At 41.9% G+C, this 19,549-nt stretch overlaps 1 protein-coding gene across 1 annotated transcript in view; it reads left to right on the top strand.

The window, feature by feature from the left end:
* TRPC4AP (transient receptor potential cation channel subfamily C member 4 associated protein) overlaps positions 1-19,549 on the top strand; it is a 65,003-nt gene that overhangs the window by 40,557 nt on the left and 4,897 nt on the right. The window contains exons 10-18 of the mRNA XM_050917306.1: positions 954-1,085; positions 1,524-1,582; positions 6,901-7,002; positions 9,010-9,093; positions 9,410-9,500; positions 10,032-10,172; positions 10,740-10,848; positions 11,276-11,388; positions 11,620-11,826. Of these exons, the coding sequence (XP_050773263.1) occupies positions 954-1,085; positions 1,524-1,582; positions 6,901-7,002; positions 9,010-9,093; positions 9,410-9,500; positions 10,032-10,172; positions 10,740-10,848; positions 11,276-11,388; positions 11,620-11,826 (1,038 nt within the window). The remainder of the gene's footprint in view (positions 1-953; positions 1,086-1,523; positions 1,583-6,900; positions 7,003-9,009; positions 9,094-9,409; positions 9,501-10,031; positions 10,173-10,739; positions 10,849-11,275; positions 11,389-11,619; positions 11,827-19,549) is intronic.

Here is a 19,549-nt window from a genome sequence, read left to right as displayed (position 1 = left end):
GGGGCATTGCTCATTTTAGTCCCAAAGCTCCCAAAATTCCATGCACACTTGGCCTTCTCTCCCCTGCTCCAAATCACTTACATCAGAAATGGAGAATCCTGAATCTGAGGTGTTAATTGAAGTCCTTTACTCAGAAGGAAGAAATCCCACAGCATAAGTTTCCTGCATGACTAACTGACTCCCTCATTCTGGGTTTGTCACATGGTGTCCCACATCTGGGCCTTGGCAGGCAGAGAGGCGTGCTTGAGAGATGGTGATCTGTATTTTCTTTTTTTTCCCTTTAAAAAGGAGGGTGGAGTGTGGAAAGCATTAGGAAAAACATACTGGTTTGCTGACTAAAGCATGTACTGCTTGTGCGTTACTGGTCAGTTCCCTGCTAGTGCTGCAGGACAACATTCTCCATGGCACCTAGTATCACATGCTAGGACACTTGAAAATAGTGCCTGTAGCATTTTCCATTCCTGCCTGCAAAGAGTCACCCTAGAATCAGTGGCCTGACCTAGGATCAGCCGAAAAGATACTAGGGAACTGGCACTAACATGTTACAGGAAGAACATTAGAATAGAGATATAGTTGGGAGTCCCTTTACCTTCAGTGTGCTAAATTTCCTCTAACAGAATACTCTGTTTCCCCTACTTCATTTTTCTTCAGAGGAAAATAATAATAATAATTCAAGCATCAGTTTAGGCTGTCTCCAAAGAAACTGGATCAAATGTTTCTGTTCAGTGAAAGTGGACAACTAATTCTTAGAGGAGACTGAAGTCTTCTCCTTGGGATTCACCACTTCTTTTGTGTGGAGTAAAACCCACATTCAGTAAAGCATTTCAGTGTCTCTGCTAACACGAGATGATGTAGCTATACCCATCTGTGTTCTAAACTGCCCTTTTCCCCTTTATGAAGGCTCCAGAAACAACCAGACAAGTTTAATATTTTCCTTTTCTTTTCTTGTTCAGGTTCACAAAATGATAGCAGAATTCAAATTGATTCCTGGCCTTAATAACCTGTTTGACAAACTGATCTGGAGGAAACATTCGGCATCAGCCCTTGTTCTGCATGGGCATAACCAAAATTGTGACTGTAGTCCAGTGAGTACCCTAATTTCACATTTTGTCATGGTAATTTAGATACTACAGTAGTAGTAATTTTTTTTTTTTTCCTTGGAGTTGCTGTAATGCATTGATTTTGAGAGCCTTGATACCAGAAATGAAGCATTGCTTTATACCTGGAAACTTGTAGGTAAACTATGTATGTATGTTAAATAAACGTAGCTTTGTTAAATTGCACACATCCCGTCACCCTTTCCATTCTCTTCTGTTTTGGGAAACTCATGATGAAGTTCGTTCCTTCCTTATTCCAACTGCTTGTCACACTCAGGATGTTGTAAATGCTTTTTCAGTCTTGAAAGATTTCCAACTCCAGCCTAGTCTGAGATACCTATTTCTTCTCTGCTTATCATTAGTGATGATGCTATAATATGTACAAAACGTGTTTTTAAATTTTTTTCACCCTTCTGTTTTTTGTAGGACATTACTTTAAAGATACAGTTTTTGAGGCTTCTTCAAAGTTTTAGTGATCATCACGAGTAAGTATGGGAAAAATAAACTTAAGGTAAATTGTATTTAGTGGTGTCTGTTCCCTTTTAGCTAAATTATTGAGCACCCTCAAATGTATTTAGGTGCCTTGCCCTGATCTATTATATTTAAATGTCCCACTACTGATATAAAAAGACTTTTTGGTAAATGAGAAACAGTGTGAAAGTAGGTTTCATGAGTCAGTAGGTGGCTCTCCTCCCTCAGAGTGAGTACTGAGCCAAGGTAGTACTGTAGTACAGGTGTTTTTTGCTGCAGATCTTTTTAAATGGCAAAATCAAGGTATAGGCAACTTGTGATCATTAAGGATCCCATGGAACCTTTCACAAGTGACAATTTAGTCCTGATAAAACTCAGGCTTGGGGAATTGTATTTAATCATCCTAAATTTCTTCCAGTAGCTTAAATTGATAAAACTATTATGTACCATCCTGTAAACACTATCTCAGGTACCGTGTATGCAGTTTTTCCTTCCAAAAGGTAAGAAGGTGGTCTCAATATTCTAGTACACCTCTACCTCAATATAACACTGTCCTTAGGAGCCAAAAAATCATATCATGTTATAGGTGAAACCATGTTATACTGAACTTGCTTTGATCCACCGGAATGTGCAGCCCCGCCCCCTCGGAGCGCTGGTTTTGTTTTCTGCGAGAGCTATGGGATGATGCAAATATTTCTTAGTGGTACAGCTTGAGGAAACTGCACACGTTTTGCTAGTGTGTATTTTGCTCTGGATAATAACGTGCAGAATCCAGGTGTTCTGTTCTTGTAGATTTTTTTGTATTCTTGGTGTCGTGACATTTATTTGTATCTAACTGTAGGCATTATCTTTGATGCCAGCACTTCAGTTCCAGCCATGAGGTATTAACGTAACCATCCTATCTGACTAGCTAAGTAGGATATTTTCTCTGGATTGTGTCAGACCCATCAAATGTCATTTACTATGTATGTTTTGGCTACACTTTATAAAATGCGTAAGATTTTAGATTGGATGCTTAAGGGCTCCAACCCACATAATTATGGGACAAGTGGCATAGCTACATGAAATTACCAAACCAACAAATATAGATTATTAGAATGTACAGGAAAGGCCAAACTACACCTACGTGGAGAAAACTAACTTAATTTAAGAAGTGTTCTGTAACACATGCCTTTATCTGATAATTCCCTAATTACATTCTGACACCTTTTCAACAAACATCCCACTGCATGAAAAATGTCAATCTGTAATTTGTAATGTAATTTTCTGTGGGCAACTTCATAATCTCCTGACAATAGGGACTGGGAAAGGAAGAGCTGCCTGGTGTAGAGCTCTAATAAGAACTAAGGCGGAAGTGCTTTCTGACAATGATAAATAAAATAATCACTTCTAGACACAGTGCAGGTCATCTCCATTTCAAAGAGCAGTCTAAATTGCACCTATAGCACTGGGTTCTGACTTGTTTGTAATGTTTCAGGGAAAAAAATGCAAGGATTTAAAAAAATAGAACTACCCTAAGAGCGTGCACACGTTGCTCTGAATGAGAGGGAACACATCTCATCTCAAAAAGTCAAAATGGAGTAGGTGGAGGGAACCCGGATTCTGTTCTCTTGTACTCTCAGAAGCTTCTGGTCTAGACAGTAAATAATGTTCTTAGACTCATAGACTTTAAGGTCAGAAGGGACCATTATGATCATCTAATCTGACCTGCGCAATGCAGGCCACACAATCTCACCCATCCACTTCTATAACAAACCCCTAACCTATGTCTGAGTTATTGAAGTCCTCAAATTGTGGTTTGAAGACCTCAAGCTGCAGAAAATCCTCCAGCAAGTGACCCATGCTCCATGCTGCAGAGGAAGGCGAAAAACCTCCAGGCCTCTGCCAATCTGCCCTGGAGGAAAATTCCTTCCCGACCCCAAATATGACGGTCAGTTAAACCCTGAGCATGTGGGCAAGACTCACCAGCCAGCACCCAGGAAAGAATTCTCTGTAGTAACTCAGATCCCATTTCATCTAACATCGCATCACAGACCACTGGGCATACTTACCTGCTGATAATCAAAGGTCAGTTGCCAAAATGAGGCTATCCCATCATACCGTCCCCTCCATAAACTTATCAAGCTTAGCCTTAAAGCCAGATATATCTTCTTCCCCCACTACTCCCCTTGGAAGGCTGTTCCAGAACTTCACTCCTCTAACGGTTAGAAAACTTCATCTAATTTCAAGTCTAAACTTCCTAGTGTCCAGTTTATACCCATTTGTTCTTATGTCCACATTGGTACTAAGCTTAAATAATTCCTCCCCCTCCCTAATATTAATCCCTCTGATATATTTATAAAGAGCCATCATATCCCCCCTCAACCTTCTTTTGGTTAGTCTAAACAAGCCAAGCTCTTTGAGTCTCGTTTCATAAGACAGATTTTCCATTCCTCAGATCATCCTAGTAGCCCGTCTCTAAACCTTATACCTCTTATACCAGTTCTTATTCTATAAGTGTCACATTTACCTTGTTCTGCTATGGCCAAGCCAAAACTGAGAGATCTCATGCCATGAAAACTGGGACCTAGATCTGTATCTCAGTCCATCAAAAACTTTCCCTCTGCAGCCACTATTAGCCCAGCAACAACTCCCGGATGGTACAGTAAGTCTCCTCAGATGCTGTCTGTGTTAAAGCGATCACTATAAAAACCTCAAGTGTGGTTGAAACAAAAATAATAAAGTTAAACATCTAGAAGTTGAACATCTTTATATCATGAAAATTGGAATCCACTGAAACTGAATGGAAAGTGTAGAATCTAAAACAGAAATGCTGAAGAAAATGGATTATTAAAATTAAGTAATAGTAAAGTAAAATCTCTATGTTAAGGCATGTAAAATGACTGGTAAACTTGAGTTAACTGAAAACCCAATGAAAGCAAGAGACTAAAGAATGCTTGAACTCAGCTGGTACAGGGAGAGAGGATTCAGCTAAACCCCTGAGTTACTGGCTAAGGATTCAGAGAATTCCCTTTTAATAGCGAGAGGTGTTAGAATTCCATTGCAGAAATCTGACCTGGAAGGAAACAGATACCATGTGGCAACTCCAGCTGATACTAATCAGCAGGGTAAGATGTTAAAAGTAATAAGGCATCTGAGGAACATCTTGTATTTTGTCTTGCTCCAGCATCTTAAAGTAGGGGAGAAGTGCTGGCAGATGCTAAACAATACTTTAGAGAGATCATCAACGACTTAGATATTGGCATAGAAAGTACACTTATTAAGTTTGCAGATGATACCAAAATGGGAGGGATTGCAATTGCTTTGGAGGATAGGGTCATAATTCAAAATGATCTGGACAAATTGGAGAAATGGTCTGAGGTAAACAGAATGAAGTTTAATAAAGACAAATGCAAAGTGCTTCACTTAGGAAGGAACAATCAGTTTCACGTATACAGAATGGGAAGAGACTGTCTAGGAGGGATACGGCAGAAAGGGATCTAGGGGTTATAGTGGACCACAAGCTAAATGAGTCAACAGTGTGATACTGTTGCAAAAAACGCAAACGTGATTCTGGGATGCATTAACAGGTGTGTTGTGAGCAAGACACGAGAAGTCATTCTTCCGCTCTACTCTGCGCTGGTCAGGCCTCAGCTGGAGTATTGTGTCCAGTTCTGGGCACTGCATTTCAAGAAAGATGTGGAGAAATTGGAGAGGGTCCAGAGGAGAGCAACAAGAATGATTAAAGGTCTAGAGAACATGACCTATGAAGGAAGGCTGAAAGAATTGGGTTTTAGTTTGGAAAAGAGAAGACTGAGAGAGGACATGATAGCAGTTTTCAGGTCTCTAAAAGGGTGTCATAAGGAGGTGGGAGAAAACTTGTTCATCTTAGCCTCTAAGGATAGAACAAGAAGCAATGGGCTTAAACTGCAGCAGGAGAGGTTTAGGTTGGACATTAGGAAAAAGTTCCTAACTGTCAGGGTGGTTAAACACTGGAATAAACTGCCTAGGGAGGTTGTGGAATCTCCATCTCTGGAGATATTTAAGAGTAGGTTAGATAAATGTCTATCCAGGATGGTCTAGACAGTATTTGGTCCTGCCATGAGGGCAAGGGACTGGACTCGATGACCTCTCGAGGTCCCTTCCAGACCTAGAGTCTATGAATCTGAGTCTATTACTGTAGTCTTGGAAGTCACCTTGACTGACTGGTGACTGGAATTGGTGTGGCCCAGAAAATAGCTAGACATTCCTGATAATGAAGGCCAGAAGGCTGTTTGTAGTTTTAAAAAAAAAAAAAAAATCATTTTGTTGGCCACTTGCAACTAAACCAGACTAAAGAGGATTTATAGAAAAAATGAGTGTGTTGAAAGAATAGCTCTTGTAGTGCATTTCTGTTAGATCAAAAACAAAATTTTCTTTCATAGTGAATATTGCAGAGTAAAGTGTGTGTGTGTGTGTGTGTGTGTGTGTGTGTGTGTATATATATATATATATATATATATATATATAAAAATATGATTTTTGCTCTCTCGAAAATGGTGAATGGGCAATTCAGGTTTATTTGAATGACATTGGAAAAACACTTTCTCTTTTATATAGTTACTAGGCTAAATATCTTATTGTGAGAGTTCTTTACATTGCTATACCCGTCCCTGTTTTCTAGATTGTTTCCTGATGTCTTTTGGCACTCTCCAGGAATAGGATAATAACATAGTCAAGTAAATTGTAACGAAGTACTGGAAAATTTGAGTGCCTTATATGATTTAATGTTACTAGTTAATCTTCATATTATTGGGCAACTATTGATAGGCAGCATAGAAACTCTTTTTGAGGTATTCTTGGAAGGCTGTGCTATCTGAATTTGCTGAAATCTATTCAGCTGCCATTTTGTATTTTTGAAAGTTAATGTCATAGCTTCCAACAGATTAAATAGCAATTATTGTAGGTGAAATACCTCTATTTTGTAAGTGCTGAAAGGCTATCCTTGTTGTGTTGTATCTTTCTCTAATCTGCTTTTGGATGGTTATGGTATAATAAAAAAGACAAGTGTAAGAAACCTGGCACTACTTTTTTAATGCTTAGTGACAGGGACTGAATTTCGGGAGGACTGGCAATGTGATAGCATGCACTCTTAGGCAGGGCAACAGCCTGTTAGTGGGCTGCATCAATAAATGTCTATTTCCATCTTTCCGGTTTCACAAATAACTTAGCCACACTGTCTTGTTTGACTTGGAGTTGTGGATTGCAGATGCAGTACGTATAACTGGCAATATTATATAAATCATGAATGAAGGAAACAAATGGATGTGCTCAGCCTCATTTTTCCTTTTTTCTCTCAATGATTTTTTTTCAGGAACAAGTATCTTCTGTTAAACAGCCAAGAACTTAATGAACTGAGTGCAATCTCCCTCAAAGCCAACATCCCTGAAGTAGACGCAGTTGTCAACACAGACAGGTAGGGAGGAAGCTATAGGTTTTGTAGCCTGTTATTTCAAGCTCTCTTAAACTCTGAACATTCGGTAAGTACTTATGCTAGAGGTTTCATTTTATCTGCTCTATTTGAAATCTTCCATGAAGCCTCATTCCCGTAACTTCAGCATTAAGTTGCACTAGCAGAACCACTAGGAAATTATGGAAATGTAAAGACATGCATTTTCCATATATCACATGTGAAAGAAGCTAGGTGAAATTGCCACATCAGTATCAAATAGTGTTGCTCTATAAGGCCATTGCATTGCCTGGTGGAGAACCAGATCCTTCAAAGGGAGAAATAGCTACCCCTATTTTCATAGTAATGACTAGCTGACATCTTAAAATGCACTTCGTACTCTATAAAGAGGCTGTGACAATGGCATTATGGAGTTTGACGTTTGTGTCCATGATCTCCATGTTATATACTTTTCTAACTGCCAGCCTCACAAACTGACTGTTGTGAAGCAAGCTGGAATCTTTCTAGCTCATGAATAGCCACCAGTAATATTTTGCTGTTGGGATTTAGGCCTGGCCTACACACACATTACGCCAATTTCACTAAACTGATTTAGAAGATATGAGTACCTGCCAAAGAGGTTTGATTTAGAAATGGCTAATAACCAAATTAAGCTAAATTGACATGACATATATGTAAAGCCATTTGAGTGGCCCCACTAAGGGGTTCTGTGGTACTGATCTAGTTAAATCAGTATGACTTCTGAAGACAAGCCTTTGATAAACAGTTCTCTTCGTGTGCTAGACGAAAGAATCCAGCTCACTCCCTCTGCAGGTCTCAGAAGACATAGCCAACAAACGTATTTGGGTCATACCAGGTTGCTGGTGTGAGTGGAAAGGTGCCATTGGTTTTGAAAAGGAATCTCTGGCACATGATGGGATTTCCCAGTTCTTAAATGTTGCCAACTTCCTCGTTATCTGCCTTGTTGGTGAGAAACCACCACCATTGTTGACTAAACCCTCTCTTCCTGAGCACTGCTGCTGTTCTGGCCCTGCTTCAACCATTCACAGGGAAATGCTGCCCTGTGTTGTACGTGTGCTAGGAGGAGGAGAGGCGAGGCCACAGAACCTCTTCCATCCTGTGTTATTTGCAGAGCAACCTTCCCTATTTTCTGATGGCACTAGTAAGGGGAGCCAGCTATCCCGCAGCCAGTGCCTTCCTTTGTGAAAAGCTCTGTTCTGCAGGCTTTAGGCTGCATCCAGCACCTCAGCTGGTCGGTACACAGGCAGTGACCAGCATGGACCAACTGAGCAGGCATGCTGCCTATCTTTCTGAACAGTAGAAAAGTGAATCCTAAACTGTCTTGCCCTACACCTGCAGGTTGGCTCATGGTCTAAGCACGTGGCCAGAACCATTCCATTTCCTGCCCTTATTGTTTTCAGGTGCCACGCCTTTTCTGAATAATCATCATTTTTCTGGCAGCATGTCTGCATATACCTCTTGCATAAATACATCTCCGAGTTGTGTCAAGGTGCTGTTAATGTTTGTGTGCTTCAGTTTCATGGGTTTTTCCTGTGGAGGCTAACTTATTTAGGCTGCTGCCTCGTTCTGAATTCTGATACAAAAATGTTGTTCTTGCTGAACCAAACTCTCCTTTCTGTAAATGTGTAGTGAGACCCAGCCCCCTCCATTCTCACTCAAAGCTGTCAGGCCTGCTGCTGCTTCTAATCAGTGCTCGTATTTCATTTGCATTTGGTAAGGTTTCAACAAAAATGCTTTGTTTGAAACTTCCTTGAAAGCCAGTTATGCTGCAGATCTTGCTGATTACAGCATCAGAGCTATGTGGGAGCTGTTGTCATCAGTTCTTGTGGGCAATGTGAAATACTCATGCATGACATTGCTGTGTAATACTGGACTCTTCATATTAAGCTTTGTGAGTAGAATCTAGCTTAATCTCCAGAAGTACATTCTATAGTGACCTGCTTTTGCCATCCTTCCACTCTTATTTGTAATATTCCCCTCCACATTCTTTAGAAGTCTAGTCTGCGATGGAAAAAGAGGTTTGTTAACCAGGCTACTACAGGTCATGAAGAAGGAACCAGCCGAGTCCTCTTTCAGGTGGGTTCCATTTACATTGATGTATGTGGTTTTTTTGGTGGGGTGGGAAGACTTGCTAGTCTTCAGAGTTCATGACAGCTGAAGTATTTTATTATCCATTGTGAGAAGACTTAAAATGTTGTGATTTGGTTTCTCCGGTAGTGTGAGTGGAATAGTGACTATTCTATGGAATTGCTTTACACCGCTTCACTTTCATGTTGAAACTAAATGGACAGGGAAACTTAGTTTAGCCTGAGACATGTATGTGGTAAAGTAACTTTCCCCAATGAGTTACAACCTTGTTGAATTAGTAAAATTTCATTTATATTTGTCTCAGGTTCTGGCAAGCAAGAGCAGTCGAGAGTTTTCTACGAGGTGCCACTTCCTATGCAGACCAGATGTTCCTGCTAAAGAGAGGACTTTTAGAGGTAACAACCTAGATATCTGCTCTGGCACAAATAACAAACTTAGCATGTATCTCCATGGGAATTGGTGGGTTTACTTTTTAAGAAAATCCAGGAAGCTTAAAAAATGAGTGCTAGAATTCACTGCAGCAATAGGCAGCTCTTATGCAACCTAATGCAACACCTTTGAGAGATTTAGCTCTGGTTTCAACAAGATAAACTTTTAAGGAGGTGATCGCATTTGGTAAAACTATGATTTATGGGAACCTGAAACATTGTACATGATCATTAAGTTTGGTTAAATCTAACTCTGGAACTGGTACAGGTACTTACAGTATCTGATTCTAAGTGATTTATATCTACCTTAGATTCAGATCTTAGATACTCCATTTGTGGGTGCTGTGGGAAGAATCACCTGATTTACGTACTCTATCCACATTTCATTCTTTTTTTTAAACTTTTTTTAAGCAGTAATTGGATCACAAGCATTTGAATCTGAGTTTATTGGTGATTTAGGCTAAAATGTGGTGGTAACACACTTTCCTTTCTTGCCAGCATATTCTCTACTGCATTGTTGACAGTGAGTGCAAATCACGGGATGTGCTTCAGAGTTACTTTGATCTGCTGGGAGAACTGATGAAATTCAACATTGATGCTTTCAAGAGGTTCAACAAATATATCAACACAGACGAGAAGGTAAATCTCTTTTAAAAAAACAAAAACAAAAACAAACCCCCACCCCCACCCTGCTCTGTGCCAAATACTAGGTGCCAGTCCTGTGATGTACATGGGTTAATTTGCCCCTTTCCTTTTTCTGGGCAGGAGAAATTTATGATTTGGGGATTAGGGGCTCATGGTTACCTCTGAAATGAACGGGGCGTTTGTACTTCTGAGGTACTGTTTGAAGTAGTCTAGAGACTTGGATGCACAACACTTGTTGAGAACATGACATGACATTGCTGCAAGCAATGTGGCTAGAGACTTAGTCCTTTAAAACAGAAGCTCAAATTCATGAGCACAGTTATGCAGTAACTTTTCCAAAGGCCATTTGTGTGGTCACATAATTGTACTCACCACAGGGCCTTGTCTGCAGACCTACCTGCAATGGGCAGCTAATCCTAATTACTGTTCATGCCAAGGGTAATATCCAGCTTGTTAGTCACATAAAATGCTCTCAAAGTGTATGAAACTCTGCTCCACAAGTGCCTATCACTATAGAGTATATCACTTTTGCAAACATAGCACTAAAATGTCTGTCTTTAGTTTCAGATCTTTTTGAATCAGATCAACAGTTCACTGGTTGACTCAAACATGTTGGTTCGCTGCATTACATTGTCTCTGGACCGATTTGAGAACCAGTCTGATATTAAAGGTAAAGGAAGACTTGGCAGCTCTTTGAGAGATTGCAATCAGGCTTTCAAATCCTTAGTAGGAGTGTGTGTCTCAGGTGCATGACTTAAGCACTCATGTGCTTACTGGGTGTGAGCACCAGTTCTTCTTGCTGTGCTGCCCACGTTGTCAGCTGGGATGGCCTTCAGCTGCAGATCAGCCTGCCGTAAAAGAACTCTGTGGCTGAAGACAATGTGTCCTCAGAACAACTCCATCTTTTTCAACCAGAAGTCTCCCTTGTCTCTGTTCAGAGAAAAGCACAACCTGTCTGCAGCTCTGGATACGATTCCTGAACCTAATGCAAGACTAGGCATTACTATCTTCCCCTTACATCCAGATTTTAAGAATGACTGTTTCATTCTTTGTCTATCTAAACTGCAAATCTAATAATCTGGTTGTCTTCCCTATAGTTGCAGAAGTCTTGTCCGAGTGCCGCCTATTATCATACATGTCTCAGATGTCCATGAGAATGTCCTTCCTTTTCCGCCTCATTAATATAATTCATGTACAGACACTCACACAGGTAAAGAGCTGACATTAAAATATAATCACTGTAATCATTCATGATGTGTAATAATGGGTTTGGGGCTCTGACTTCTTTTCAAGATGTGCTTGTCTTCACTGTGCACCCGGAGTTAGAAGCATTTATCTTGGATAGATTTGGACCCTAAATGAATTCTGTGTGTTCATTTAATGGAATACTTGATCTCTGCATTTTTCTGTAACTTGATTTCCCATGTCTCCTTTATTTTAGGAAAATGTCAGTTGTTTGAACACAAGCTTAGTTATCTTAATGCTGGCCCGAAGGAAAGACAAGCTACCCTTCTACCTGCACACACTGCAAGAGATGGAATATACGGAAAAATACCCAGGGTTCATCCTGAACAACTTTCATAGTCTCCTGCGATTCTGGCAACAGCATTACCTCAACAAGGACAAAGACAGCACCTGCTTAGAAAATGTATGTGTTTGATCTCCTGCTGCCCTAGGGGAGAACCATGGTAGTCTTAGTGGGCCAGCTTACACAAATGGAGAAATGAGAAGTTTTGAGGGAAGTAAGGAAATGGAACTTCCTAAAGTGCTTTTATAGTGTCTTAGCAATTCAGTGCCAGGGTGCACATGATCAGAAGAGTGTGAGGCAACTGTAGGGCTTGGATCTGTTCTAGCCTCTGATCAGATCAGAGATGGCAAAGACCTGTTAGGCACTCCGGCCAGGTTCCTGAGGAGTCAGTGCAGAATCGGTCCCTAGAAAGTGTAGTGTTCTAGAGCTCTGCCATAAATGTCGCAAGCAATGGGCTTCTGCCACTTTCCTTGGGGGGGCAGGAAGGTGTGTGTGTATGTGAGGAGCCATTATGCAGTTTTCGTAGATTTCAATATCAGGAAGCTTTTCATACTCTTCAGCCCAGCTTTACACTATCTTATGCTAATGCACCTCTCTGTCCCACATGGTCATGCTTGCCCCACGGATAGCCAAGTGATTCAAATACAGGTCTCTTAAGCTTTCACTCTAACACAGCCCCTCCTGCTCATTAATCTGCTGGTGGTGCTCTTCTGTTAACTCCCTCTAACTTGTCAATATCTCAGTGTTAGAATGTTAACCCATATAACCTCAACACTAAAAGTAAATGATGCTCCTTTTCGGTGGCTTGTAAGTCCTGATCCGTTAATAGTCTAAATGGAACTTTTCCTTGCCCCTTTGTATCTGTACCAGGTAATGTGCCCTGGCTGAAGAAACAGCTGAATTGTCCTGTGCACCTTGGTGGCAGTAGTCATTGGTAGCTTGGACAGTCCTGAAGGGACTAACCCCATCTCAATAGCTTTACTTACAGAAAATTCTGTCTTAATTGGATCAAATGCTGGGTAGGTTCAACCGCTTTAGGTGTCCAAAGTCTTCCTGATGCTTAGTCTAATATTAAATTAAGCCTTAATTTTCCTTGTGCTAAATTCCTTTCCATAGTCTCATGTTAGCTTCCCTGCCCCTTTGTACGACAGCTCACTTCTCAACCTCCATGCCATCAATGTCATTTATATTCTTCCTAAGCACTATGTGTAAATGCATGTACACAAGCTAAACTCCTCTATAATAGAGAGGTTGGAGGAGTGTTCAAAACAAGGCATAAAATTCAGCATTTGTCTATCAGCTTTCACCCAACCAGACCCATAGATATCTCCTTTAGGGCTCTCAAACTATTTAAAAAAAAAAAAAAAAAAAAAAAGTAATTGCACTGTTAATAACAGAATACCATTTATTTTAATATTTTTGGATGTTTTCTACATTTTCCAGTATATTGATTTCAATTACAACACAGAATACAAAGTGTACAGTGCTCACTTTATATTTTTGATTACAAGTATTCGCTCTGTAAAAAAAACAAAAGAAATAGTATTTTTCAATTCACCTAATACAAGAAATGTATTGCCATCTCTTTTTATCATGAAAGCTGAACTTACAAATGTAGAACTATGTACAAAAAAAGGCGTACAAAAAAAGGCATTCAAAAATAAAACAGTCTAAAATTTTTAGAGCCTAACAAGTCCACTCAGACCTACTTCTTGTTCAGCCAATCACTCAGAAAAACAAGTTTGTTTACATTTGCAGGAGATAACGCTGTCCGCTTCTTGTTCATAATATCCCCTGAAAGTGAGAACTGGCATTCTCATGGCACTGTTGTAGCCGGCCTTGCAGAGTATTCATGTGACAGATGTGCTAAAGATTCATATGTCCTTTCATGCTTCAACCACCATTCCAGGGGATATGCGTCCATGCTGATGATGGGTTCTGCTCGATAACAATCCAAAGCAGTGCAGACTGACGTATGTTCTTTTTCATTATCTGAGTCAGATGCCACTAGCAGAAGGTTGATTTTTCTTTTTTGGTGGTTCAGGTTCTGTAGTTTCTGCATCGGAGTGTTGCTCTTTTAAGATTTCTGAAAGCATGCTCCACACCTCGTCCCTCTTAGATTTTGGAAGGCACTTCAGATTCTTAAACCTTGGGTGGAGTGCTGTAGCTATCTTTAGAAATCTCATTTTTGTATCTTCTTTGTGTTTTGTCAAATTTGCTGTGAAAGTGTTCTTAAAATGAACAACATGTGCTGGGTCATCATCCGAGACTACTATAACATGAAATATGTGGCAGGTAAAACAGAGCAGGGGACATACAGTTCTCTCCCAAGGAGTTCAGTCACAAATTTAATTAATGCACTTATTTTTTTAACGAGCATCATCAGCATGGAAGCATGTCCTCTGGAATGGTGGCCGAAGCATGAAGGGACATATGAATGTTTAGCATATCTGGCATGTAAATACCTTGCAGTGCTGGCTACAAAAGTGCCATGCAAACATCTGTTCTCACTTTCTGGTGACTTTGTAAATAAGAAGCAGGAGAATTATCTCCTGTAAATATAAACAAACTTATTTGTCTTGGTGATTGGCTGAACAAGAAGTAGGACTGAATGGACTTGTAGGCTCTGAAGTTTTACATTGTTTTACTTTTCAGTGCAGTTATGTAACAAAAAAAAAAATCTACATTTGTAAGTTGCACTTTCATGACACAGATTGCACTACCGTACTTGTATGAAGTAAAGTGAAAAATACTACTTTATCATTTTTACTGTGCAAATATTTGTAATACAAATATACATTTTGAAATAAATTACAACACAGAATATATTAGATATGAAAATGTAGACAAACATCCAAAATATTTAATAAATTTCAATTGGTATTCTATTGTTTAACAGTGCAATTAAAACTGTGTGATTAATCGCGATTAATTTTTTAAATCGTGTTTTGTTTTTTTTGTTAATCACGTGAGTTAACTGCAGTTAATCAGCAGCCCTAATCTCCATGAAAAGGAAGTAAAATATCCAATGGGGAACTTAACAAGCAAACATTCTCTGTAGTATCTAACCCAGTGTCCATCCTTCCTTCAAGTTAATGAGAAAGAAATTAGGAATGGCAGGCTATAAATAGATACAAATCTGACCATCTGGGTTACTTGCTGGATGAGATACAAATGTAAACAGCATATATCATGGATGTAAATTAGTGTTATTGGCAGCATGGTGGCAAGTTGCTCAACACTTCCTATTATAAGACCCTTTTTTCTGGTTACTCGTAACTTTTTTGCCAGACTTTTAACTGTTCGGCTGAAATTTTCCATGCCAAGTGTCTGTCTCAGGCTGATTTCTTTGGGAGAACTTTAGCCATTTCTGAGAATGAGCCCAGGGGAATTTTTTTCCCTCGGGTTTAAGTCCCAGTGACCCTTTTCCTCTCAAAAGCTTAGGGCATCCATGCTTTAGAGCAGGGACTTTAAGTTTGGCAGTAGGCTGGTCTTTGTGTCAGGGATATACCTTTTGCCATTTCTGTGAAAATGCACCAAAATCTGATATGTTTTTGGGAGAAAAAATCAGTTCACACTTGCTCAATAGAGACTGTAGATTGGTCGCAGCTATAATCCTGCAAGACTTCCCCTGCATTTGCAGTTCCTGGCTGCTATGGGCCCTGCCAGTTCCAGGCATCTGAACTGAAAGCAGGGAGGAAACCTTTCCTCTCTGGTGCTCTAAGTGACCCCACTCCTGTGCCCAGGCAGTTAGGGGGTGGAGGCTGCCTGATGAGAATGCAGAGGACCTAGCTGGACAGGTGAGAGTGGGTGGAAATAGATGATGGCAAGGAGTCTAGTGGTGAGGGGGAATCATAGAATATCTGGGTTGGAAGGGACCTCAGGAGGTCATCTAGTCCAACCCCCTACTCAAAGCAGGACCAACCCCAACTGGGAAATTGCGATTGGCAGCTGGTTGGGACGGGGGGAGCTGGGAGGGTGTCTGGGTCTCTGAGCCTGGGGGCGGAGATTGATCAGATGCAAAGCCACTTGTATGAGTGGGGGAAAGAGACCCAGACGAGATGGGCAGAGACTGGAACAAGGAGGGTGTGTGAGAGAATAATGAAATTGGATGAGGGAGGTGGGGATGGGGAAACGTGGGTTGGGGGCACAACTGGAAGCCAGGGTGTGTGGGGGGAGGGAGGAAACTGGGACTGACTGGGAACAAGGGGGTGAGGATGCTGGGATGGAGGAGAACAGAGGGTTGAAGCTAGGACTGGCTCAGCAAGGAGACTGGGAACAGGTCTGAGAAGCCTCAGGAGTTGAGACTGGAACTGGCTTGGGACAAGGAGCCGGGATGGAGGAAGAGACAGGACTGGGACAGCTTGAAGAGGACTGGGCAAGAAGGGATATTCTACAATGAGGTTCTCAAACTGGGGGTCAGGACCCCTCAGGGGGTCGCAAGGTTATTACATGGGGGGGTTGCGAGCTGTCAGCCTCCACCCCAGACCCCACTTTGCCTCCAACATTTATAATGGCGTTAAGTATATAAAAAGGTGTTTTTAATCTATGGTGGTGGGGGGAGGTGTCACACTCAGAGGCTTGGTATGTGAAAGGGGTCACTGGTACAAGTCTGAGAACCTCTTTTCTAGAGCGCACTCCTTTCCACTGCCTAGCTTGGAACCCAAGGTTCCCGAGTCTCTCCATCCCTCTGCTGTCAGCAAATGTCTACGAACCCACTGGCCAAGTGCTGGTCCACAAACTACTCCTGCTCCCAGTTACTCTGTCCTCCAACAGCAGAGCTCTGGGCGGGGATCTAAAGGCTCCAGCTGATGAACTCTGGGGATGTCAGTATGATGACACATGAAGAAATTTGGTGTTTGGTTTTCTTTAAAAAAAAAAAAAAAAGGGCGGGATTTTTCACACACAAGCTTAAAAATGAAGTTGCGAAGTCAAGCACTCAAAAGATGGGAGAAGCCAGCGTAAAGGTTGTTGGTCCAACCTTTACATGGCCCTCTTGTGCATATGCATTGATACTCTTTCAGTACATGATCACATACTATTTTTTTGCCCTGCCTCATTCAGCACAGAGGCAGGACCTCCTCTGAGGATGAGTCAGGGTTGTGTAGTGAAAGAGACTGTTGTCTGTGGGATCCTGCTTCATTTGTGGCAGACATGGGAAGGTGTGATGCATCCTGGGGGTGCCCAGGGTTGCGAGGCACCTTGCTGCCACCTGCCTTTAGCCTGAGGAAGTGTTGTCTGTGCCTGCCAACAGTCAGTCCCTGTCTCCACCAGCAACAGGCAACACAAGCACTCCACTCTCAGCCTAAGCAGGCTCTGCTGTCCTTGTGCAGGTAAGCAACAGGCGCACTCCAACTCCTGAGTATTCCAACCACCCCATGCGGTGTCCAGCCCCTGCTCCACTGGATGCTCACAGAATTACCAGACCCGCTGTTCCCAAAGGAACCCTACAGCCCGGCTTACTAGTTACACCTTAGGACACCACACCACTTCACATGCAGCACTGACACTTGCTTTCTTTATAAATAAATCTGTTTGTTTAATAAACAACAGTGAATCAAAGTATAGCAAACAGAAACGCTGGGATCAGAGTTACATATACAGTAAAATAATAACACACCTCCTGGAGCCTAAAACTGACCGAGAAGATCCCCTCTTGTCTAACAAGGTCCTGCTTACCTAAAGTCCTTCTCACAGGTTTTTCAACCTGGATGGCTGAGACCCTCCTTTCATAAATCCAACCTACTGGCAGCTTGCCTCCCCTGAGAGAGAGTGCCAGGGCATCTTTCTGCACCTCTAGGTACACTGGGCCACCTGTAAACAGCATAGTCATTCCCAACCCTGTTAATTTCTTCTCCTCACATGCAAATAGACTCCCATTGGAAGACGTGCAATGGTCAGCCAGGGAGATAAGTGTCTCCCACCTCCTGTGTGGTGGAACCTGTCTTAAGGCGTGTTACCTCTGGGTCAGCTGCCATTAACTGCCCGGTTTTAAGAACATATTTTTCTATATAATACATATGCACACACACACTTTGCAGTGATTTAAGATGATCGCTGTGACAGGCTTTCAGCACAAACCATAGATGGCCCTTTTTGTTAAACTTGGTATGTAAATACCAGACCCCAGAGGATCCGTGTAAGCCTTGTGCACTCCTGTGCCCCATGCCACTTGGCACTGAGAGGCCCTTGAGTCACAGAAGGTGTGTCGTGAATGAGGCTGGGCACTGCAGAAAGAGCAAGGCCAATCTCATGGTTAAAATGGTGGGAATTGTATTCTCTCTGCCTCTACCATTGAGTTCCTGTGTGGTGCTGGGCAAGTCACTTAAACCTGTCACAGGGGTGACACTAACTGTGATCTTCATTTTCTGGGTGCCCAGCTTGAAACACCAGTGCCTGATTGGCAGAAGTGCTGGGCACTTGCAGCTGCAGTCGCTGAGAGCTGTTTGACTATGTTAAGTGCTATACAGTGCTGAGCACTCTGAAAAATCAGGTCCTCCATGTCTCAAATTGGGCATCCACAATTGGAGAATTTTGACCTTAATCTGTGTCTCTCTTCCCCATCTGTAAAATGGGATATTTATCTTCTGTATTACAATAGCACCCTCTCAGAAGACTGTGTTTTATGAAAATAAATTGTTTGAGACACTCAGTTCTATAGTGATGAGTGCCATAAGAAAGCCCACGAGGAAATTAATAATTCTGTCTTCAGAGCTGGGCTTGAATAGTGCCCAGTAAGGCCTGGGCCCCACCTTGAACAATGAGAAATCAAAAGATGGAATCAGTTCATTCAGTGTGCACCGTCCCTCCTGTGCACTGAATGGGATCCTGTGAGTCAAACTGCAATTAGTCTGTATCACCTTGAATGGTCCCTTAGAATATATGCTAAATGACTTCTACTAAACGATCCATTTAATCTTGTATTTAGCTGTGACCTTGTCTAATTAGAACTTCCTTCAGTATGACTTGTCACACAGAGGTGTGAATAATTCACACCCTGAGCAACATGAGTTACACCAACCTAAGTCCCAGTGTAGGCGCTGTGTGGGCAGGAGAGCTTCTCCCGCCAACATGGCTGCCGCCACTCGCCGGAGGTGGAGTCGTGAAGCTGACTACTTAGAGAGTCTGCACCAGATGTGCAGTGCTTCTAGTGTAGATGTACCCTGAGTGCTTTCCCCAGCCCTGAGGAAGAGCTTTGTATAGCTTGAAGGCTTGTCTCTCTCACCACCAGAACCTGGTCCAATAAGAGACCCCCTCCCCTACCCGTCTGTATCCTAACACATGCAGGAGAGGGCTGAATTAGGGTTACCCAGGGAACCTTTCCTAACCTGAGTGTTTGACCTAGCAGCCTTTATGTTCTTTTCCCCTGGTTTGTGTAAAATATATAATATTAATTCACTTTTACTATTGATGGTATAATATTTACACATAATCCATCTTAATGGATGCTTAAGAAATAAGTGTCCTTACCTATGCAATTATTTGTATAGTAGTAAGTTGGCTGTTGCATCTAGCCAGTGAAGTGCCTGGTATGGGTGTGAGGCGCCAGAAAGAATCTGGGTCAGCAGCCTGCAACATGCTACTGTGTTGGTTTCCCTACAGAATCCATCAATGTAGGTTTCTGTACATTAACCCAGGTAAGCAGAGCCCCACTCCCGAGTCCCTTCCCAAACAGCTGTTATCCTAGGAGCAGGCTAGCAAGCGTGGGTAATAGCCTGTGTTCCTTAGGTGAGACAACTAAAGCCATGCCCCTGGGCTGGGAGGGGACATAGCTAGAAGGGCCCCGGACGGTATGGTGAGGCACTTGGCCTCCACAAAATGGAGGAGGGAGAGACAGTGGAAG

This window comes from Gopherus flavomarginatus, chromosome 11, assembly GCF_025201925.1.
Source record: "Gopherus flavomarginatus isolate rGopFla2 chromosome 11, rGopFla2.mat.asm, whole genome shotgun sequence".
NCBI lineage: Eukaryota > Metazoa > Chordata > Testudines > Testudinidae > Gopherus > Gopherus flavomarginatus.
This window is presented reverse-complemented; position numbering and strand designations above follow the sequence as displayed.